Source organism: Pogona vitticeps, chromosome 1 (assembly GCF_051106095.1).
Source record: "Pogona vitticeps strain Pit_001003342236 chromosome 1, PviZW2.1, whole genome shotgun sequence".
Taxonomy (NCBI): Eukaryota; Metazoa; Chordata; class Lepidosauria; order Squamata; family Agamidae; genus Pogona; species Pogona vitticeps.
The window spans coordinates 115110002-115133640 of NC_135783.1; the positions used below are offsets into that span (position 1 = coordinate 115110002).

The 23639-nt window shown below is 39.0% G+C and overlaps 2 protein-coding genes and 1 long non-coding RNA gene across 6 annotated transcripts in view; 1 reads left to right on the top strand and 2 right to left on the bottom strand.

Annotated features, from left to right (window-relative positions):
- The window catches only part of DDX43 (DEAD-box helicase 43), a 45403-nt gene extending 35109 nt beyond the window's left edge, over window positions 1-10294 (bottom strand). The window contains exons 1-4 of one of the 3 annotated variants that reach the window (XM_020785886.3): window positions 9854-10292; window positions 7937-7992; window positions 4730-4862; window positions 3969-4118 (exon numbers count right to left, since the gene is read on the bottom strand). In XM_020785886.3, the coding sequence (XP_020641545.3) occupies window positions 3969-4118; window positions 4730-4862; window positions 7937-7992; window positions 9854-10172 (658 nt within the window). In that variant the 5' untranslated portion in view covers window positions 10173-10292. Of the gene's footprint in view, window positions 1-3968; window positions 4119-4729; window positions 4863-7936; window positions 7993-9853 lie in introns of all 3 variants that reach the window. The other 2 variants (XM_072999680.2, XM_072999679.2) reach the window with 2 other exon arrangements.
- A 73-nt stretch (window positions 10295-10367) lies between these two features.
- LOC140707266 (uncharacterized) lies at window positions 10368-23543 on the top strand. Of its 2 annotated transcripts, none has more exons than XR_013541936.1 (4): window positions 10368-10744; window positions 11208-11357; window positions 14627-14710; window positions 19876-23543. It is a non-coding gene; the product is annotated as an uncharacterized LOC140707266 (long non-coding RNA). The 2 variants fall into 2 exon arrangements; XR_012087185.2 differs by having other exon boundaries at window positions 11208-11285.
- KCNQ5 (potassium voltage-gated channel subfamily Q member 5) overlaps window positions 15206-23639 on the bottom strand; it is a 399647-nt gene continuing 391213 nt past the window's right edge. The window contains exons 13-14 of the mRNA XM_020785853.3: window positions 23075-23201; window positions 15206-21524 (exon numbers count right to left, since the gene is read on the bottom strand). Of these exons, the coding sequence (XP_020641512.3) occupies window positions 20580-21524; window positions 23075-23201 (1072 nt within the window). The 3' untranslated portion in view covers window positions 15206-20579. The remainder of the gene's footprint in view (window positions 21525-23074; window positions 23202-23639) is intronic.

Sequence of the window (23639 nt, forward strand, 5' to 3'; positions counted from 1 at the left end):
CCAGCACATTTCAAATAAATCAATTTTCCTGTCCACTTTGTTTACTGTCTAACTTTCACATTCATACATAGTGATCAGAAATACAAAAGTGTAGACTGTTGTGGTCTTGGTCTTCATCCTTACACTTGACAATCTTTTCTAGTTTATTCATTGATGCCCTTCCATCTCAGTCTTCTGATATCTTGGCTGCATTCTCCATTTGGATGCTTGAACTAAGGTATACAAAATCCCTAACTATTTCAATTTTTCATTGTCAATATTAGTTATGTATCTTTTTGTATTCATGATTTTTGTCTTCTTAATGCTCAACTGCAATTCTGCTTTAGTGCTTTCTTCTTTCACGAAGTCATTTCAAGTCATTGCTGCTTTCTGTCAGTAAGATGATGTCATCTGAATATCTTAAATTATTGATCTTCCACCATTTTCATGCCTCCTTCACCTGAATCTAGTGTGGCTACCCAGTAAGATATATTTTGCATACAGATTGAACACAAAGGGCATAAAATGCACCCCTGACACCTTTGCCTACAGGAAAGCATTCTGCCTCTCCATATTCTCTCTTAACAAAAGCTTCTTGTCATGATTCAGGTACTGAGTCACACCCATTTCTTTTGGAACATCCCATAGTTCTTCATGATCTACACAGTCAAGAGCTTTGCTGTACTCTACAAAGCATAGACTGATCTTCTAAAATTATCTGGTGCGCTCCAGCAGGCAGCAGATATTTGCAATATGATCTTGAGTGATTCTTCCTTTTTTAAATCCACCTTCAACAAGAGGCAACTCTTGCCTCATACAAAGTCAAAGCCTTTTTTGCAACACATTGAACATCACTTTGCTTGCTTGGGAAATTAAGGCAATGATACTGTATTTATTGCACTCCTCAGCACCTCCTTTCTTGGGGACTGGAATGTATATTGAACATTTCCAGTTTGTGGGCCATTGTTTTGTTTTCCATATTTGTTGGCATCAGGTTGAATAGAAATTACTTTTAAAAATCAAATTGATTAAAATCATGATTTTAAAAAGGTTTTTTTAAAAATTTAAATTGTCAAAGAAATAAAATTGTTTAAATTAAAATTGACAGGGACTGAACTCAATGATCCACAGGGTACCTTTCAACTCTATAGTTCTAAGACTGTTGTTCATGTTATACAGCTTCTCCATCTCCAGTTTTCAATTACAGTGGTGCCTCGCTTAACAATTTTAATTGGTTCCAAAAAAAAATCATCGCTATGGGAAAACATCGCTAAGCGAAATGCGGTTTCCCACTGAAATGCACTAAAACCGGATAATCCGTTCTAATAGGAACGAATTGCCGTCCTTAAGCGAAAATCGCCATAGGAAACATTGCTAAGCGAAACACAGTTCCCCAATTGAAATGCACTGAAACTTATTCAATGCATCTCAATGGGGAAAAAATTACAACAAATTTAAAGAGTCGGAACAAAGTCAAATCAATTTAACAAAGGGTTTATTAAGTGCACTTATGATTTCAAGCATTCTAAACATTTTTAAACATTTAAAAAACAGCCAACATGAGGCTGTCAAAACCATCGTTAAGCGAAACAGGGGGACCCAAACTGTCATCCCTATGCGAAGCATGGTCCCAAACATCGCTATTCAAAAATCGGCCACAGGGAACATCGTTAAACAGAGCGCAAGATCGCTCCAAAAAAGTCATCGCTAAGCAAATTCGTCATTAAACGAAGTGCTTGTTACTTAAGCGAGGCACCACTGTATAGTTTACTTGGTCTCTATACTGACCATCTGGTGATGTTCGTATGTGTACAACCCTATATCCAGCTGCTTGAAGCATGTATTTGAAATAAATAAATAAATAAACAAACAAACAGATTGTTGGGTTTGCAGAACTCTGCAAATCGTTCTCCTCCATTTCTGTCTCCTAGACCAAGTTTTCCAGCAACATTTGCTTCTGCTTTGCTCCCTATTGTTGTATTCATTTCCTATGATTATAAGCATAGGTGTGTGACTAGTTTCTTCTTGTAGACTTGAATAAAAGCTTTATGTTTCATCTTCTTCAGCACTGGTAATTGGGGCATAGACCTGAATGATGGTTATGTTGGTAGGTTTTCCAGTTTGGTATTATTCGATCAAATTTTGCATTATAGCTGCTAGTTCTCAGAGTATAACATTTTGTACTTGTCTGACTGAAAATATTTATTGTATTTATACCCCGCCTATCTGGTCTACTTTAGTTCACTGACACCAAGCACTGCAATGTTTATACATTCCATTTTGTGCTTTAGTTTCCACTTTACCTTGATTCATACTTCTCACGTTCCATGTTCAATTTATACGTGTTGCAGAGTTTCACACTTTCCTTTCACTTCTGTGCACATCAGCCATTAGGTGTCTTTTTGGCTATAATCTAGTTGTGTCATCTGTGACAGAGCTATTCATACTTGCCCTTTGCTCTTCCCCAGTAGCTGACTGAGTGCTTTCCAACCTGGGAGTCTCATCTTCCAGCATTATCTCGTTTCATTTTGGACTGTCTCATCACAAGGTTTTCATGGTAAGGAAATTTAGCAGGAGTTTGCCATTGCTACCTACTGCACAGTAGTAGTTTGACTGTCACTGCTGTTGCCTGTTCAGCCAGTGTCACTTTCAGCCACCGCTGATGCCTAGTAGCTAATTAAAGAAGGTGGATGCATCTTAGTCTGGGCTGGGGCTCTTGTATTCTCTTACTCCCTCAGAAATATAAGGTATCTTGCAGGATTATTTCCAAAATTTGCCTCTTAAACTTTTGGTGGATGCCTCCCCTCTGTCACTGCCACCACAAAAGCCTAGACTGGAACTAAAAATAGAACACTGTGGGAAATGCACAGTGGTCAGATTATCATCTCAGTTATTGCTATTACCACTTGTAGTAATAGAAGCACTGTAAAGCACACACCAACAATAGGAACAAACCTATGCTACAATAATTGCTAATGCTGAGCCCTACCATCAATAAATTAAAATCTTAATAGGAAATATTTTTTCAATTTTTCGCTTGGGAGTTTTTGATTCATTTTTTTCATCTAGAGTACCTGTTAGGCTTTGAAGTTGAACATGAAAAAATGAACTTCTGTACATATATAACTTCCAACGTACAATGAACTGTGGGATAATTTATCCCTTCCCTTGGAGAAATTGATAAAAATGATCTCTCTGATTATCTTTCCACAAATAGGATGCAGAATTTTAAAAGGCCATTTGTGTACAGCTATAGTTTATTTGAAACAGAAGGAGAAATCAGCAAGCAGTATGAAGGGAAACACAGTTGTACTGCTGACGTATTTCCTTTTTTTAACGAATGGAACACCAATTACATGCTAGGCTATTTTGCATTTACCATTGCAAATAAACAGCAGTGAGCAGAGGATGGACACATTTCAAACAACCTTTGCAAGGAACTATTGCAGTTTTAAAATTGTGTGAATTTTAATGTTGTGAGCCGCTCTGGGTCCCTTGTTGGAAGAAATGCGTATTATTATTATTATTATTATTATTATTATTATTATTATTATTATTATTATTATTATTATTATTATTATTATTAGTAGTAGTAGTAGTAGTAGTAGTAGTAGTAGTAGTACTAGTACTAGTACTACTACTACTACTAATAATAATAATAATAATAATAATAATAATAATAAAAAAAAAATAAAGTATGGCTGGTCTTGCAAGGTTCCATTTTGTTTTGTCATAGTCCTTTACATCAGAGGGAAGCAATGCTTCATTGACCTTCTGAAACTCCTACTACAAAGCAATACACTATCAACAGAGATTTTGCACTAGATCCTGTGTGGGGTTTTTTTGCTTTAAATAACGACCATAGACTATGAAGATTTGATCAGTTTAACAAAACAGATAGGCAGGTGTGCACTCTCATATACTATTCTTCAAAAAAGACGACTTGCAGAGGCAAGAACATATAATTTTAAAGCATCTAGTACACTAACCAGCCCATTTCATAGCTTCATATTTAGCTTTATTTTCTCGAAGAGAAGCCCAATTAATGGATTGTTTCAGATTACTGCATTCAGGCTTCACAACTCCAGAATGGCTTTCATTGTAACGACTGGTTCCAATTGCTTGATGTCTGAAGGGATCTGTTAAAAGAAAAATTACATTCTGGTGTAAAAAAATTTAAATGTCAGTTTACTATGTAACTAAATGATTTTGATGGGGTCTTCAGGTCAGAAGTCTAATTAGAGACCCAGAACTGTTTCATTCTATGCCTATTAAAAGACAAGAGCAATCAACATGTTTTCATTTCTGAACACATTTGAAAGGCAGTACAACAAACTGTTCCGGAAATTCCTTTCTTTACTTTTATTCCACACATTTCCTACAACCTTCCTTTCTACAAATGCTTCATTAGCAGAATAGTAATTGAATTTATACCGTTTACCCGAAAATAAGACCTAACCAGGAAATAAAGTCTAGTATGATTTTTCAGGATACCCCAAAATAAGCCCCAGTTAAGTGAAACCCCACCCTCCACCATTGTGCAGCAACCAGAATATGACATGACTATACTGTATTTGAATAGACTATTGTACACGAAAAAAAAAACCACCCCCTGAAAACAAGCCCTAATGCGTTTTTGGAGCAAAAATTAATATAAGACCCTGTCTTCTTTTCAGGGAAACACGGCAGAAGGCTGAGATAGAAGAGAGAGCTTAAATATATAAAGTGTATAAAGTTTTAGAATTCTTACCTTTAACACACTTTTCTCCTGCACAGTTTTGGCTACTTCCCTCAAGAAGGCTATCAACCAGCATTTTGGCTTTCATCTGTTTATTGCCATCACCAAATATCTTTATTTCAGCTTGATAACCTCCCCTTACAACCTAAACATAAATTTTAATTTAGCATAAGCATCAAATACTAAAATGAATCCCAGAATTCTCCTACTTAAAGCCTTCTCATGCTGGGGACTGGTCAAACAGCTGAAGAGGACAGTAGCATACTCTGATTGGTGAGTGGATCATTGGTGGTGGGGGGGGGAAGGGAACACATTGCACCTGTGGTGCTGCGCATATGAACTGGCACGAACCTCTGAACCAAGGTTCATGTCCATCTCTGGTTTGTATTCATGATTAGGAACCTTGTATCCAGTGAGGTTCTTATGACACATACATCTTTTGTCATCTTCTAATGAAATCAGGATCAGAAGGTGTGATCATTTCACACACTGCTGAATGTGGACAGACTACAAAAGGATTTACACCCAAGAAATCTTTGGTCCGTATCCTACCATGTTATGCATTTGCTGAATGGCAACTGCACAAGTGTTCCTCATGTTCCAACTGGCTCCCTGCATGGCGGGTCTAACACCAGCCGTAAGACTTGTTGTGGAACTGATTCAAAGACTGGTCACATGATAGGGGTCTGCCAGAGCAGAAGAAAGCTCATACAATTTTCCTCACATTTCAAATAGGATACTAGTGTTTCTATCTAATACACAACTGCCTTTAGAAATACTACATTCAATACACTAAGAGATTTCAAGACCTGAATACTTGAATAATCATACTTAAAAGGTTTACAAATATTTCAGTAACATTCCAACAAAGCTCTGAAATTTAAATCACATAATGCTGCGATCACATTGTGGCTGTGACAGCATACCAAGGACTACAGGAAAGACTGGATGTCTCTCTAAGGTCTGAGAGATTTAAACTTTAAAAATTATCTAGTCTTCAGTTCTCCCTTTCTTGTCTCTATAAAAGTATCTGTAGTTTTTACTCCTCTAGAAACACAGAGATGATGGGAGGGAGGGGAAGACTTGGGATATGCTGCGTGCAGATGGGAGAAGCGAAAGTTTTGAAATATCTAATGCCATCATAATCTGTCTACATCCTAAATACTGAGAAGCGTGGGGGGAAATACATAATTCCCTTCCCCTTGCTTGTAATGGGAGATACACAGCATAAATAAAAAGGATGCAAGCCTTATCAAAACCTGCTTCTTCACATCCCCTAATTGGTCTTGTATTGACAAGGCACTCAATACACTGGAAACTCTCATGAGGAAGGAAGTCCACACCTATGATTGTTGGATCTCTGTGTTTTAATCATTTGTTTTACATGTTTTTAATATTTCAGTTAAATTGCCTTTGGAGAACAGGGAAAACATTTAAGGTATTTATAATATACATCACATATTACATTAACATGGAATAACTTTACTGATATACTATTTTATCTAATTATTTTAAAATACTGTATGTTATATCTCTTGTCATTTATTAATAAAACTACAATGTAAATATTTGTTAACACAAAACACAACTGTGCATATTATGCAAATGTACATTAAAAATAAAAAGAAGTATCACAAGGAGACACTAAGGCATATAAAATATTTTCAACATATGCATAAACTGCAAGTCAGTACATATTTCAGGGGAAGAGAGTGGGGACCACCACAGGAAAGACCCTCTTCTTTGTTACCACCAAATATGATGTGGCACAACCATCAGAGTTGCAAAGTGGTGTGTGGTCTGAAACCTACTGAAGTTGTAGCTTCCAGATCCCACATACGGACAGTCCAAAACACAGTGCATTATAGTAATTAACATGTGATTAAGATATCCCTGTGAGGAACATCTGTCAGGTGATGCACCAGACAAAACTAATAAAAAGTATATTTTGTAACTGCAACTACTTGGGCTTCAAGCAACAATGATGGGTCAATGAGTACTCCTGGGGTAGAGAATTGATTCCTCAGAAAAAATGTAACATTGTCCAAAACAGGCAACTTCCACTTCTGGGAACAACCTATCCTCAGAGCTACCATCTTACAAGCATTAGGGCAGAGCCACTGGAATGCCAAGACATGATGGGAAGGCTATGGAAAAGTGTCATCCACTCCTTTTCCCAGATTTTCCATGCTCTCACTAACTCCCAATGACTACTGCTGGAGGAGATGGTTGCCTTCTTTTCCTAACAATCCTTCAAGGCATGACAGTTCACACCCATAAGCCATATTTACTCAGCCACTCAGTGCACACCAGTAATTCATTCAATGCAATTATTCTTCACTCTGCCATGCACTGCTCTTACAACATCCATTCATCTTGTATAACAACATACACTTTCCACACAACTATTCATTCACTGTTCATTATGCTAATATCAACATAGCTAATAATTAGGCAAATCTACCATTACTTAGATACTGCGTAAGATGGAGAAAAATGCTGGAAAAGTACATTTTACAACACTAGACTGTAATCTCATAGCACAGTCTCACCTGCAACTCTCGGATGTGTCCAATTTTCCAACCTACTACTAGTCTTTCACTCCAGAAAAAAAATGCACATTTCATACTCCATATCTCTCCCAAGGGTTCTGCGGAATTCTCCTAACCCTCACTCAGGAAACTTCCAATCTCATTTAAGCACAGCTTTGAAGGATTTTTGGTGATGTGTGTGAGATGAACTCTTACAGCATCCGAAAGGTCATGCTACAGTAAATAAGTATATTGTACACTTACAACCTAGAGAAGACTGCAATAGATTTTGAGCAATGGATATTTTTTCAGAAAACCTGTATCACTAATTAGCTATCTGGTGGCACAAGCCAAGTGCTTAGGATGATGCTTACCAAAGAGAAGCTATCACAATTGTAATGAAATACTGGCAGTCTGAGGAAAATCCTCACTCTTGGGATACAAATATGTTAGTAATTTTGTGTTACAAATTTAGGCAAGCATCACTAAACTTAATTAAGTACAGAAGCATAACTATATATTCCCTCCTGAAATTCTTACAGGGAAAAAATATATATGTGTCCACCAAAGAAACTTTGCTACATTCAACAGTGTTAGTGCCAGATGAGTTCACAGTCTTGCAACCTGGGAAGTGTCAAACCTGAAGAAAGAATTTGATTTTTGGAAGAAATTAAGATGAAACTCTCACCTTTATTTTACAACCTGATGATTCTTCAAGCTCTTTTATTTTAGTTCCACCTCGACCTATTGTACAAATAATTTATATATGTAAAATCTGGCCATATTTTAATTCGAAAAAGCTTCAAACTTCGAACAATGGCAAAATGCAAACTTTTATCAAGAGAAAATAATTAAAAGTAAGTGTCTGGACTCCATGAGGAAAATGTGAAATTTTAATTAATTGTTCTTAGAATACTGATCACAATTTTTCCTTGGTTGAATGATCCCCATCCTTCACTACATCGTGAGTGTGATATGGTATTGACACTCTATCAGTGAACACTTTGTTTATGTAGCCTTGGCAAAATATATGCACAACCTTCATAAAAGCCATCACAAATTTTTCTTTATGAATATGATCTCCATCTGTAATGTTGTGTCAGGCTATTTTAAATGAATTAAAAGATCCCAGGTTTTTAAACACAACCACACATTACAGGTTTGATGCATTTGCCTTGCATCTATCAGAATATTTGGACGTAGAAAACACTCAGCGTTTTGAAGGAAATGCAGTACCACTACTACATGGTCAGTCTTAGTAAGAGTCTCCCACTGCTCCACTTTCTTATAATTAACCATTAACTCTTGTGGGAGGGGACCTACTGCATTCAATTTGGCACAGGTAGCTTTAAAATGTGCAACCGACAGAACAAAATTTATTCTTAATATTGATGGTTTTATGTTGCTCTTCAGGTTTAATACTCAGAACTATAACTAAAGCTCCCACTGATAACAACACTGGATTTGATATGAGTGTTATATAGCACTAGCCAATATCAGTATGACATATAAACACTATAAATACAGTATGTTGTATATGTTATAAACACTACAGCTAATTTACCCTTTTGATTGAATTCTGTTTTGATTTAAAAAAAAAACAGTAAAGTGCACAATACTACAAAAACCCATACTTCCACCAGTTGTACGCAGACAGATGTATCACCAAGTGCAAACAGACCTGATTTGTTATGTCATACTGTATATATTTTATGGAGTTCACTACTTCGGAGCACACTTGCGAGGTTGGCAATGATTATTCCTATCACAATCATGTATTCTTTCCCTCTCTCCTATATGTACCAAAAGTAATTATTCTATGGAACTGAATAATAATGATCCAAGTCATTATTTTGGGTTGGACCGCTGTAATCTGATACTATCTAACCTGGGAGGGTAAGTCTCACCAAACTCAACAGAGGTACAATATGTCTAAGTTGAAATGGATAGGACTAGACAGCAAAATCTCAGTGAGGATTCTGGTAGAAGAGTAGTAGGTGTTTAAATATAAAGCATACAATTTTAGTAATTCAAAGAATACTTTAATACTTCCCTAAATTCACTTTCATAACTGCCCTGCAAAGGTGAGAGACACTTCCGGTTGTCCAAGTCTAGGAAGTCACTGAAGGTAACTTTTATCTACATAGGGCTCCTAACCTTTGGTGATGCCTCAAGTCCTCTAGTGACAATAATTCTAAGCACTCCTGCTGAAGATGTTCTACTGAACTCAGTGGAAGTTAACTTTTTAATAACTGCACTTATCATAATTTGGCCATACCATGAAAAGCCTAGCTGGAAAAGACAATAACGTTGAGAAAAGTGGAAGGGAGCCAGAAAACAGGCTGAAGGAAGCTCAGGCCTCGAACCTGCAAGACCTGAGCAAGGCTATTTAATGAAAGGACCTTCTCGAGATCATTAAGTCCTCACAAGGTCAGCCTAAGTCGAAACACAACAATCATGCTTAGGATGGCAGCGCAGCCTGCGCTATCTCGTGGCTGAGGTGGCAAGGAAACAACACAACACACACGGGGGGGGGGAGAGGGGTGGCGTCCCTGGTCTACTTCCACAACGGAATCTGGCGCTCGGGGGCACCGACTGCTGCTACCTATGAGAGTGCCGACCAGAGCGTTATCCAGCTGGAAGCACAAGGGCGACGACCCCGAGCTCTCCCGGTCACTTCCACGAAAGGAGCCTCGGGCTCGATACTCCAAGGGTCCCGACTGCCAGGACTCGCGGGCAGAGGTTCGCCGCGGGGGCTCCCTTTTCCTTCCGCCGGCCCTTTCCTCCTCGTCTTCGCCCGCCGCTGGGTTCCCGCCAGCCCGCACGGGGAGAGTCGTGGTCGTCGGGCGCCATTGGACCAGCGCACGCTTGGTGGCGGTCCCGCTCGGTTCCTCCTCTTCGTTCTCTGCCTCCCAGTCAGACATGACGGGACCCGCCAACGGTCCTCCCAACGCCCCGCGCCTTCCAACTCCACCCTCACGAGACAAACCGTCACGTAGCCCTCAGCTTGCCGCTCTAAACCGCCGGATGCCGGGAGCCTCTCTCTCATTGGCTACACGGACCCTCATTACAAAGAGCTGATTGGCTGGAGCTCGGTCTTGCGGATGCCGTCGGTCGGAAAAGCGCGGAGTCTCCTGTCCGAATCAGGCGGGTCGGGTTTGCGGCGGGAAAGGAAAGTGGCGGGACGGGTCCTTTCTCCCGGGATACCCGCGGCTTTTGTGCAATAATATTGATGTATGTCAGGAAAGGAGAATCTGGGGATTGTAGTAAGAGACGCTAACCTCCTGTGCAGGGTGGCGCGAAGGGAAATGGCGATCTGAACCTTCAAAATATTGAGGTTAACTCCTGACTAAGTATGCTTCGTACTGACCGCTTCTCAAAGCAGGTTTTTAATACCCAGTTCAGAAAAAGAGTAGTTGCACGCAGGGCGCGTCAAATTTTCTCACTCCTTTTGGTTACATTCTGGAAAAGTTCTCTTTCGAGGCGCAAGTCCCATGTAAGTCCTCAGCGTGGTGTAGTGGCTGGAGGATCAGACGGGTTCAGGAGACCTGGGTCTGAATCCTCGTTCGGTGGTGGAAACTCACCGGTGTGTGTGTGTGTGTGCATGTGGAGCATCTTAAATGGCTCACCTTGAAAACCTTTCTAGGGTCTCTGTAAATCGGACGTGACTTGAGGGCGCTCGACATCCACGCCCCATTTAATGAAGCGGGACTTTTAATCATATGGTTGTAACGCAAGGCAGTTTGGCGTAAGAGACCCCCTCGGTCTCTGTGAAATTTCCCCACCCTCGGTTTTATATGGTCCTTTCTCCTCCTAATCGGTGAGGCACACGAGCAAGGGAACTGGGGTTCAAGGCAGCCCAGATCTCACAGGAAGCACTACATCACGCATACTTAGACTGGTATGCCCACACACCCTATATTAAAACGTCTCATGTGGTGACTTTGCGTTTTGGACAGCTTTGTGAGCAGTGCATCTAATGAAGAGGTCAACACCATGAAGGAGGGCGGTGGACACAACCCTGAAGGAATTCAAAGGTACAGCAGTTGAGCCCCTGAAGCAGTGCGATGGCTGACCACATGCAGGTCTATGGACAACAACATGTGCTTGTATTTATCTGGTCCTTTTCTTTCTAATAATAATTATCACATGATATATGCCACTGAAGGTGGTTATTAGTATTATTAGTATTATTATTATCACATGCCACCAAGTCAAGTCCAACTTCTGGCAACCCTTTCCAAGCTTTTCTAGGTACAGAGTACTCAGACATGGTTTACGATTCCCATGTTCTGCAGGCACTTTGGAGTTTAGCCAACAGGCTGCCTCTTCCCTCTGGAAGCACAGTGGGGAATTGAACTTCTGACTGTTGGCTCTGGCTGCCAAGAGTACAGCTAGATGAGGATTTGCCCCACAGTTTGTGTCAGGCTGACGACGGGACGGTTTGCTCCTTTTCCTGGTAATCATGCCAACATTAATCAATCCTTCACTGATCCATGCCTATCTAGACCTTTTTGGGTCCCTTTCAAGGGCTACTACAGTGGTACCTCGACTTGAGAACATCCCTACATAAGAACGATTCAAGTTAAGAAGAGCTCCATTCACAAAAAGTTCCTTCAACTTGAGAACGGAGACTCGATTTAAGAACCAAAAAAGAGAAAAAACCTTTCCTGCCCTTTTTTTGACCTAAGTTCACTTTAGGTCAAAAGAAGAAGAAAAAAATAAAAAATTCACCCCCTAGTGGCAGATAAGGATTAACCAGCTTTGCATTAATTCCTATGGGAACTAATGCTTCAATTTAAGAACAGCCCTCTACTTAAGAACAAAAAGCAGCAGACATTGATTAAATGGTTTTCAGTGCATTCTTATGGGAAATGGTGCTTCAACTTAAGAACGCAGTCGCAATAGGGATTAAGTTCTTAAGTCGAGGTACTGCAAATGGTGGTGTGGCGCTTGTGCGCATGTGCAAACAGCGGCGCTTATGTGCGCACGCATGTGCTCGTGAGCATGTGCAAATGGTGGTGTGGGCATACTGGAGTGCATGTGCATGCGCCAAATCAGCTCTGTGGGGGTGAGTGCTTGTGGTGGATGGGCGGGAGGTCTGTCTCAGGCCACGGACTAGCACCGGACCGGGGGTTGGGGACCTCTGGTTTAAGCTATCTGCTTAAGCTGCTTCACAGCCTTGGAAGAGGGAGAGAGAGGAAACAAAAAATATTTTAAAAGCCTGTGTAAGGCAGTGGTGATGCACTATGCCCTAAATATACTGTATGCATTTTAAAAGGAGGAGACAAGGTCAGGTATCTTTTTCTGTTTTTTATTTTATTTTTCCCCTTTCCTTTTAAAGGTAAAGGTAAAGGTTCCCCTTGACAATTTTTGTCCAGTCATGTCCGACTCTAGGGGGTGGCGCTCATCCCGCTCTTCCAAGCCATAGAGCCAGCGTTTGTCCGAAGACAATCTTTCCGTGGTCACATGGCCAGTGTGATTTAGACATGGAACGCTGTTTACCTTCCCACCGAGATGGTACCTATTTATCTACTCGCATTTGCATGCTTTCGAACCACTAGGTTGGCGGGAGCTGGGACAAGCAACGGGCGCTCACTCCGTCACGTGGATTCGATCTTACAACTGCTTGGTCTTCTGACCCTGCAGCACAGGCTTCTGCGGTTTAGCCCACAGCACCACCACGTCCCCTATTCCTTTTAAAGGAGAAAGGGGCAAATAGGAATGCTTAAGGCTTTATGTGGTTTTCTGACTCATAACCACCCGATTCTTGCATTTGAATGCAAGGATCACACCAAATGGCATACCATACCTCTATGTAACTTAAGGCCCTGGTCACACAAGGGAAATATTTTCTGGTTCTTCCGATACTTTCCATACCTCTGTTGTACTGAATTGTGGTCATGTGGTTTATATCCTCGGATGAACATCCCTATAACGTTCAGTGGTAATGATTTATTTCCTCCTATTTGAATCATTACAGCTGACTATACCATAGTACTGGTTTATTTTCTCTTGCTTCAAGGGGAAGTTTAGTCCCTTGGTTTATGTATAAAAATATTTATTGATATATTGATATGGCAGGAACAAGGTTCCCTCTGAGGCATCAGTTCCCAACCCGTGGTCCGGTGCCGGTCCGTGGGCTTCGCTGGACTTGGCTATGGAGACAGATTTTCCGCCCCCCTGCGTGCATGGTGGGCATAGCTCTCGCACATGCGCAGGTGAGCAGGTATGTTTTTGGGTGGGCCTGGCGCACTCACGCACATACATGCCCCACTCACCTGTGATCATGCCATGCCCATCTGCACGTACCCCCCATGCACATGAGCGTGTCACGCACATCCGTAAATGTGCCACGCCCACCCGTGAGCGCAGGAGACCTGCCCTCTGCACACAGACCAGCCCCTCCAACCAGTCCGTGGTTCTAAAAAGGTTGTGGACCACTGCTCTAAGGTATGTCGCTGCATGTGTCTCTGCCCTCCTCCACACTGTTCCTCCTCCCCCATGCACCCAAAGCAATAATTTCCAGCTCCTTTTGTGGGGTGGGCAGACTCGTGCATGGAGGGATGGAGCCAGGCTGAAAATTAGAGGGAACATTGCTAGGGAAGGGGGTTCTATTTAGGAGGGTGTCCTCTGTTGCACTGGCTGCTCCTGCAGAAATACATTTTACACAATGGAGGTGGAATATCCGTGCGGGAGTAGTGGTGATCAACCCCTCCAATCAGAAAACAACAACAATGATCTAACTGGGGGATAACCACATTTCCCTCATGTGACCAGGGCCTGAGTAACTTTATTTAGCCCAAGTCAGCCTGCTTCAACATGGCTGCCTAGTCACAGCCTCACTGAGCTATGCAGCCAGTTTTTCCCTTTCTCTCTAGCAAGTACCGAAAATAGACTATAAATTTATGTTTGATGTAAGTGATGACTTCACAAGCACAGGCATAATTAAGTTAAACTATTTTACTGGCACTTTTTAAAAAACAATGCAATCCCACACTTTCAAAGCAGTAGCCCGCTTCAGTGGGACTTAATCTGAGGTAGGAGTTAATAGAAATTTCAATCTGAACTTGTGCACAGGTTCTTTAAATATGACTGGCTTTGATTTTGTTGGTGGTCTTAAGAGAATGATTTGATTCATGCTATTTTCCTTTTTCCATATTTTCATAGACTTATTTTGACAGCTGTTTGATAAAAAAATTTTGAACACCTAGCGATCACAAATAAACCTTCTGTTTATTACTTTCAATACTCTTATAGTGTTTGGAAATTTAAAAATGTTGGTGAAAATAGTATTACTTGGAGTATATCTGAAGATTCTCACTCATCCAGATGAGGAGACTCCTATTTATCATGCTGCCCTTTCATCCCTCTTCAGGAAGATCAGGACCACACCCACCAGAAAGACCACTGCTGACGACCAATAACAAACCAAGACAATGGGTGGAAAAGGACTGCAGAGGTGGGATTTTTCACTCCCCCCCCCCACAATCTAACAAGCCTATTCAAACCAGGGGGAAGTGAAACCAGCTTGGAGGGGATATATCAGGGGTCTCCTACCAACTGTCCTCAGACTGAAGAAATTACTTGGATAAGTAAGGAAACATTTCAACCTAATAAGTCCAGTTGCCATGACTCAACTTCCAGATATTACTTGGTTTTTGTTAGAAAAAATATTTAGCTGAATCAATGAAGTCACCAATAATATACAACAATATACAATAACAGTTCTATTGTATTAAAAGTTTTTTTTACTATGCTTCCTGCATGTACAGTTTACTGCCATGCATCTGTTAATATGTCAGAGCATCCAATGGTTTTTTTTTAACCATCGCTTCTGCAAAATCTTTTCCAGCTAGTCAGATGGGTGTAAGGTTCGGGAGTGGATCATTCCACTTTAGTGTGAATTGTTACAATATGGTTCATTAGTTTTTTTCAAGTTAAAAGAGCACATAGATTATAGTATTTTAAATCATTTTTATTAACAACAACATGGGTTCAGTTTGTCATGAAATTACAGTTAACATTGCATCAGTGGAAATGTCCCATATTATTTTTTTCATTGCTGTTATTCAACCAATGTCTCAGCACTTCTATCTCATATTTAACATCCTACATCACTGCCAGTGGCAGAAGATGTATTATCTGTGCAAGTAGACAGAGTTGTATAGTTGGGAATTTTATAAAATTTGTTAAACAACTCAAATAAGTATACCATTTTGGATGCTGGTCTCAATTTGAACAATTCCAACAATGTATTTGGTTAAGGGAATAAAACAAAAATGTAACACTCATTATGTCTTATTTAGCCCTACTGAAATGAATGAGGTTTCCTTTCAATTAGAATTCAAAAATCCCTCAGAATGACAAATTATTTGTTCTGCAGTTGAGTCTAAGGAATTCAATACAATCAGACAGGTATAAATTCTTGCATTAATTTGCTTAGGCCCCATTCCTAAACACATTTCTATGCAACAAATTTTTGACCACTGTAATGTACATTTAGGATGGACTAAATGTACAATTTTAAGCACACTTTGGGCCAAATTACAGAAAGTGATATGATACGACTAACAGATTTCTCATTATGTCACTCATTCTATTCAATTACCCTTTCCTGCTGTGGCTTCTTATAAAGAAGAGTCTATATACTATCCTTATTTGTTCACATGTAAAATTTCTCCCTTAAGTGTCTAAGGAAGTGATTAGAAGAGGATAGAGCTCAATATTTGGTTTACTTTTAATCCAGTTTCCATCAACCACAAGTGATTTAAGAGCAACCCATCCTGCCTCTTTTGCAAGCTGTTCTGCTCCTTTCTGGCACAGTGCTAGGGCTGCAATTTATTTGATGTGACTGGGAACATTCCTTACTATCCTCTTTTGCAGTTTATGTGGTTGCTTGATTCACTCACAAATAGAGCTGTGGGCAGCATTCTCTTTGGTGTCAACCCTGTGATATATGCAGTGAGTTGTGACAGTAGAAAGGACACCAGAGAAACTCTTCTCTATTTTCCTCTGCTCATAATTTTTTAATAAAAATTATCCTAAGTGACACAACATTATTTCAGCTGTTAGGGACTATCCATGCTAGGTTGATGTATTGCTGTAGCACTCTGTCACTTACTAAATTAAACAAAACAAAAAGGAATGAAATCTGTCATGGCGTGCAGAATGACATCCATGGCAAAAAGATGGGAAAGGGAGCTGGGAAGGGAGGTATTAATAATTGAAAGGGGGAGAAATTTGAGTGATCTAAAGTTGTGTATGGGGCCTTCTAATGGGAGAAGAAACATTTCCTATGTGACTGGAAAGATTGCTCAAATGTGAAATAAAATAGATTGCACTGAATATAAGAGCCTTTTAAACGCAACACAGATTGCTCCACATTTCCTCATCTAGTCATGCCTTAAGTCCACTGAATTCAGTAGGGCTAAATACAGCGAAAACCATGCTTCAGTTCCTTTATTCTTTTATATATTCTATTTTTAACTAAATTCTGCTTTGGTCTGTGCTTCATGAAACATTTATCTCTTGTATGTTAGTAGTTCGTGCATTTTATTTTTAGAGTCAATGTGACATATGGATTAGTTTAACTATGTAATAGTTTCCTCAGGAAATAATTCAGCTATTACTTAAATTTTAAACAGGTTTAGCAAAAATTAAGTTCTCAGGTCTGCATACTCTTAACTATGACACACTTCTGTTAAGGTAGTTTAATAAGAATTTGTAGTGATTAAGATTGCAAGCCCCAGTTCAGAGACAGTGCTGTTTATAAAATGTTCAATAATGAGTTCTCTGGACACAGAAAAATAGAAGTATCTGCCAATTTGTTTATTGACAGCTGTCAATGTATGATTTACCTCATATACATATATAAGTTCTGTGGGTGGCCTACATATTTCTAGGTTAGGACACTTTATTTGTATTTAAATAAAAATACATCATGAAGCAGAAGAAAATATATTTTTCCAATGATATATTCAAAAATGTATTTTTCATTCTTTCATCAACCAGGAACATTGACATACGTATCAAAATATAAATATTTGTTTACATTGTAGTCTTCAGACTGTTTTAAAGTGTCAAAATACCATGTATTTTGCTTTTATTTTTTTACAGTAGTGTTATATTTATAGCTTCTGTTATGTTCTAATATGACATCAAATATGCAGTTCCCAATGAGTAACAATAGAAATATTGACACTGTCCCATCCCCACCTGATTTTTGCACATTCATTGTGGTTAGTTCAGTAGTATTCAGCCTGAAAGTAAACTACACATGTAGCTGTCATAATGAGGGGATCAGTAAGCTGAAAAACTTCTGTAAGCTTATCAATCTCTTCATTATGACAACTGTTTCAGTGTGAAAAAAATTGCCCACATTCTATCTTGTGCATATACAATTAACACCAGAAAATATGGCTGAACTTTCTTTTAAACATTCCAATTAAACCTGCCAAGTATTTATGTTTTTTTAAATGTCATCAATTTGAGAGTAGGAAAAAAATCCTTTTAGAGTAACATTTGTAAAGACCTGCAAATACAAAGGGAGGAAGGATGAATTTTGTAACAAAATTTCTAATTTGTTTCTGATTTTGAAATAGCCATTCACTTTCCCATATATCATTATGTGCATAATTAACACTGTGAGGACTCAAGTGTTTACTTTAATTAAGGCAAAAATAGCAGTTCCTGGTTGGCAAATCATGAAGCCAAGGCAAGTAACTGGCTGTCTTACAGTAGCAATTTATCTCCTCATGGTGGAAATGGTATTCCATTTGGATCGTGTTGTCTCCGCAGACATATAATGATACGTGATGTTTATATTTATAGAAAAGGAAAACAGGTCTCATTATTGGTTGCCTTCTGCCTTCAAGCTTTGTTTTGTTAAGCTTAAATGCAGACTTAGGAGATTTCGCAGAAAGCACAAAAAGGCACTATACAACATTCAGTGAGGACTTTTTTAGGCATTCTGAAAGATTTGTAGGTTTAATGCTTTGGCTGGAAAAAACTTCAGAAATCCAAATAAGTAAATATTAATACTCTTGCCATCAACAAGTTTTGACAAAGGGCTACTCTGACAAGAGGATATGGGGCGGCCAGACAAGTGCCATGCTTTCCCATCTCATTGCCTGGAAGAGAGGCAGCTGTTCCATATCTTCTTTTTACTTTGGTTTTGGGAACTAGAAGAAAAGATAGAATCAGTTGAAGGAAGCCACGTTTAGCCCAAAGTCCACCAGTTACTGCCTCTATTGGAAATCTTGTGAAATATAAGTTTTATTTTGTAGAAGATGTTGCAGCCATTACCTTCCCCAAAAATTGATACAGCAAACTGGAAAGCTAAACATGTGGAAAGCTATATGGAAAATAAAAGAAAGTCATGGGCTTTAAGATGACTTCTCTTAGAATGTATCACTTCACCCTTCACCCAGCAAAAGCTCAGTCAACATCTGTAGGCTTCATACAAATAATATAGAATAAACACATTCTAGATCATGCATACTTTCATATGATATGACATGACATCCAGAAAACTATTATGTTTTAGAGAATGGTGGAGGCAGAAATTACAACTGATTTAGAATCAACAGTTTAAAGTTTTGTAGCATAGTCTGAAGCATATAACCATGCTTCTAAGACTTCTGTGAGATTTTTCTGTTTAACATCAGTCTCAACAAGACTGGCTCAGAAGCTATCACATTTTGAGGCACCTTTCAACTAGAATGCCTTTGGAATTTTTAGAGAATTAAAAACCAGACATCTTGTTCAAGAGTGTACATAGGACATACATTTCTGGGGGGGGGGTACCATAAACATCAATATGGATTACTGCTAAGGATTAGGATGGGCAATGCTTAGGCTACCAATTGCAGTGGCAAAGTACAGGTATGAATTTGTAAGTCTTTACTAAATATTGTTGCTTCAGGTTTGGAAAATTTAGGAAGAAAGTATAAGGACAGTGAGTGGGTGGGGAGAATGACTTCAGTTTGCTAGAAGGTTTGAACCACAAACGTACCTATATGAGGGAAAAGACTATTCTGGTACATGTATTCTAAAAGAGACACTAGTTTTCAGGTTCCTATAGATAAAACAAAATAAATGGGTGGGGGCTATGTCTTCAGCTCTTGCCAGTACAGGTTCTTGGAGGATCTGACAATTGTCTTCAGTACTGTCAGATGAATCCATATTTCCTTAATAGTTACATGCCATCAAGTCAGTTCTGACTTATGGTGACTCTTTTTAGGGTTTTTAGGTGCAGTGTATTCAGAGGTGGTTTACTATTGATAAGTATTTTTTCATTTGGGGGAGGAAAAACTGTCTTCACTTTAAACAAGAGCATCCTATAATTTAAACTCCATTTTTTCTTCCTTTGGCTACTTTTCTTTCTTATTCTTATTTACACTAATTTTAAAAATAGTTTCCTTTCTTTAACTATTTAAAAAAGAATATATAGTCTGCTTTTATTCTTTTCCCTTGCTCTCCTAAATCTTCTCCAATACCTGCTGTTTTTTTCATCAACCTTTAATTGTGCTCATTCAGACCAGAATATAATTTTGTTGAATGACTACACTGTACAGAGAGAAAATATACTTCATATGCAATCAATAATTTGTTTCTTTTTTGCAGAGACGTCTGCGAAATGATTTAGCTCCATCACGAATTTAGAAAGTTTGAGATAAGAGAACATTTCACATTGAGAGTCTTCCCTGATAACTTCGAACTTTGAACATTTCATAGCAAAAAAAAAAAAGTTTCATCACAAAGAAAACCTAAAAAAGTGCTGTGCAAAATGTTTTGTTTCAGTCTCATATCTCCAAAGGGATATAAAAATCAACATTCTTCTAAAACAACAGATGAATCTTAGTTTACAATGATTAGCCATTTCTAATCTCATATGTTTTCACTAGCAGCTGCAGATATTTTTGTTGTAGTAAATGTAACTATGGTCTAATTCAGATCATAGATAGTAATTATTTTAACCAGTAGCAAAGTGCTTTTTATATTTTAGTATTTTATTTATGAGAAATGCCATGATCCCCAAATGTTCAGATCTTTTGTTCTTTAATAAACCAGTAGCATTATTTTCATAGATTTCCCATTTATACCTTCTGTACTATATGAAAGTACCAATGAACTGTGGGTATAAATCAGGATTCTGTTGGTCACCTAAACATGCATTTTCATGCAACTAAAAGATAGGAACTCATACAACTGCCTTTCTTTTTGATTAATTTAATTAGAAAAAATTAAAAGGGATTTTCCAAATAGTCCATGCTTGTATATGTGTAATTGAAAATATTACTCAGCATGTGAACAAAATCCACATAATGCTATTTAAGTTTGACATGAGGCAGGCTGAGAGCATCAGTACTGTCTCCTGACTTGCAAATACTTTGAGATGATCTTGACATTCCAGTCCTTAGAGAATCAGTAGAGAGAGTCATTTCCACTAATGGGTGGGAAATGGCTTCAAAAGTCTCATTTTCTCTCTCTGCTTCCAAATCTTCATCAGTTATAAATAATTTTGATTCCCTCCATTTGCTATGTAATTCTTGACTGCCTCTTGAGCTACAGGTGTCACTTCCAGAAATCTGTACATTCAGTTCTTCTGCTGTTGACTGTATAAGGTTTTGTACCGACAATGATTTCCCTATATCCATTTGCGCTATTGGTTTCACTGAGACTAGGGGTTCCCCTTCTGTATCGAGGCTTTTTCTCCAGGAAACATCCTTTGTCACATTGGACTGTGCATTTTGTCCATTATCCTTAGACGCAACAAGGCAAGCGGTGACATCAGAAGTATTTTCCTGTGTGCTCACAGGAATAGTATGTATAGGCTCCAACCTACTGATATGCTTTACTGATGAAAAAGGGGGTATCTGTAACGTCGTAGGTGCTGTTGGCTTGGTTGTCTGATTGATTTGGTTTAGTGCATTATTCGCTGATAAAGGTCCATCGTTTGGCACCTGTGGGGCTTGACTATGCACAGATGGACTAAAAGCATAGTAAGCTTGAGGGTTAAATTCATTTGGTGTCAGTATTAGCTGCAGGCCACATGGCATGTTGACGCTGGCTGATCTGGTTACACATCCACTAGTCTGGGCAGAATTAGACAAGTCTTTACTATCTATTGAACTTTGATAATCAGAAGTTTGGTCACATTCAAGAGGTGGCATCTGAAATGAAGCCAAGGTCAGTGCAGATACAGATCCTTTCTTCAAGACCTGCTGGTAAATGTCTAGTAGTGAGTCTAATTTTGACTCTATGGATTGGACCTGGAGTTGGAAGAAGAAATAGTCTGTGAATACCACTTATAATACTGTAAATGATATGTGACATTAACATGGCAACAGAATAAAAATATAACTGCCCTACAAAGCAAAGCAAATTTCTTTACATAACTTTGGTTTAAAAAAGAAAACACAGCATCCAAAATTTACCATGCAGACTGCAGTCTACTTTGAACAGCCCCAGTGAAATTTTACTGAAATAGCTCAGCTGTTTCTGCCGAGCACTTACGTTATGATATGCTGCTCTCCAGACCAATTCTATGACAAACGCAGGCAGTCTCATTGATACGAGTGGAATGACAACAGTGTTAAGAGCAGTGACACAATGGCTGTGCACACATCCCCCAATCTAGGTACCAGTTCAATCCTTTGGATTGGGACTTAATTCAGCCCAGGCTTCCTCCAATCTGATGCCTGCCTGGATCTGGGCACAAAAATAACTATAGCTTTAGGGAGTTACTACACATTGCCACTAAACTAGGAAAAATGGATTAACTGTGCCGTGTTGCAAACAAGCTGTGTTTCAGGTTTGGGGGCACTGTAACTTCAAAGTTTGTCTTCTTCCTTTTAAAATATTCCTTCTAAAAAAAAGCTGTTGCCATTGGCTGCTCAGTTCTGCCAGCTCAGGAATGGGGATGCTTTGTATTAGAGATCAGATAGAGCTCTTTGCATGCAGTAACAGAACACCAAGCACAAGGCCTCAGTTCCAACAAGGAAAATGGCAAACAAAAGAAGGAAAGCTGAAACTGAAAACCCATAAAGAAAAAAAAGAAAAAGGCAGACATACTGCTCCACAACTGATTTTTGGTGTTCCTTTTATTTTAACTCTCTGACCAGTATCATCTAGCATAAATTTTGACTACATCAGGGCGATGATGTCACCAGCAAAAATAGATTGAGTTTCTCCTTTGACATCAGAGACTGAATAACTTGCCCACAACCAGTTTCACTTTGAGCAAATTAGGCAAAGCTTGTGACTGAAGCAGAAACTTCAATTACTGGCAAGCTACTGCTGGTGGCTATGTCATCTGACAGAGAGAGTGCTGATAATATTAAAGATAAAATTCCTCCTTTGCTTATGGGACTCACCCAGCTTGCATGCAAGGAGACAGATTGTGATTAGAATGCAGACAAATTGTGTGATCAATTGAAAGGGGAACTCTTTAATTACCAATAATCCCCCCCCCCGTCAGTGACATCATTGCCCTCATGCACATGTAATTTAAGCTATAGAATTTGGGTCTCTACTGAATTTCCCCCCCCGGAAGTCAAGATCCCAATTTTCACCAGAACTGCTGGAATTTTATTTTTTATCAGAGGCTTGCTGAGACCACACATATCACTTTGATTTGAGGTATCATTTGTCTAAAGTTGGTTCCCAGACCTAATTTATACCCAGTCTATACCATAATAATTTTGGATGAAATTGTGTTTTTTGGGGAACCAAATAAGTTTTTTTTTCATTTTGCCGCTATTACCCATTTTAAGCTGATTGAGAGTGAAAAGAGAAACATCTCCTTTCAGAGTCACGTTACCTGTTTTTCCACTTTGACTACGCGTCCCAGCATACTAAGGTCATCAGTTGTTTCATTCTCTACAGAATTCTTCTCTCGGCTTTTCTTATCAGAAGTAATTTGGCCCCTTCCAAGAATCTGGTCGACACTGTAGGGCAAATAAATAAACAAATGTCCATATCTAACAAGTAACTCTATTTTATTTTTTATTTCAGATGTACCAAAGATGAATTCTGAGGGGATCTTTGTGTTAGTTGAGACTCATGCTTCAGACAGTGTCCATTTTAATTATTTTAAATAACTGATCATGTATCTTATCTAAAAGTCGGTCTCAGCTTCGGAGATGTCCTGGTTATGCTGAGCACAATGATATCTCCTGTCAGACAGGTGGTTGTGCTGTCAGTTTTATTACAGAGTGTGCTACCCTGTTTTCCCGAAAATAAGCCCTGGTATGATTTTTCAGGATGCTCATAACATAAGCCCTACCCCCCCAAAAAGTTCGAGTTAAGTGAAACCCTGCCCTCCACTATTGTACAGCAACCAGAAGAAGATGACATGACTGTATTTGAATAAATGTACACGAAAA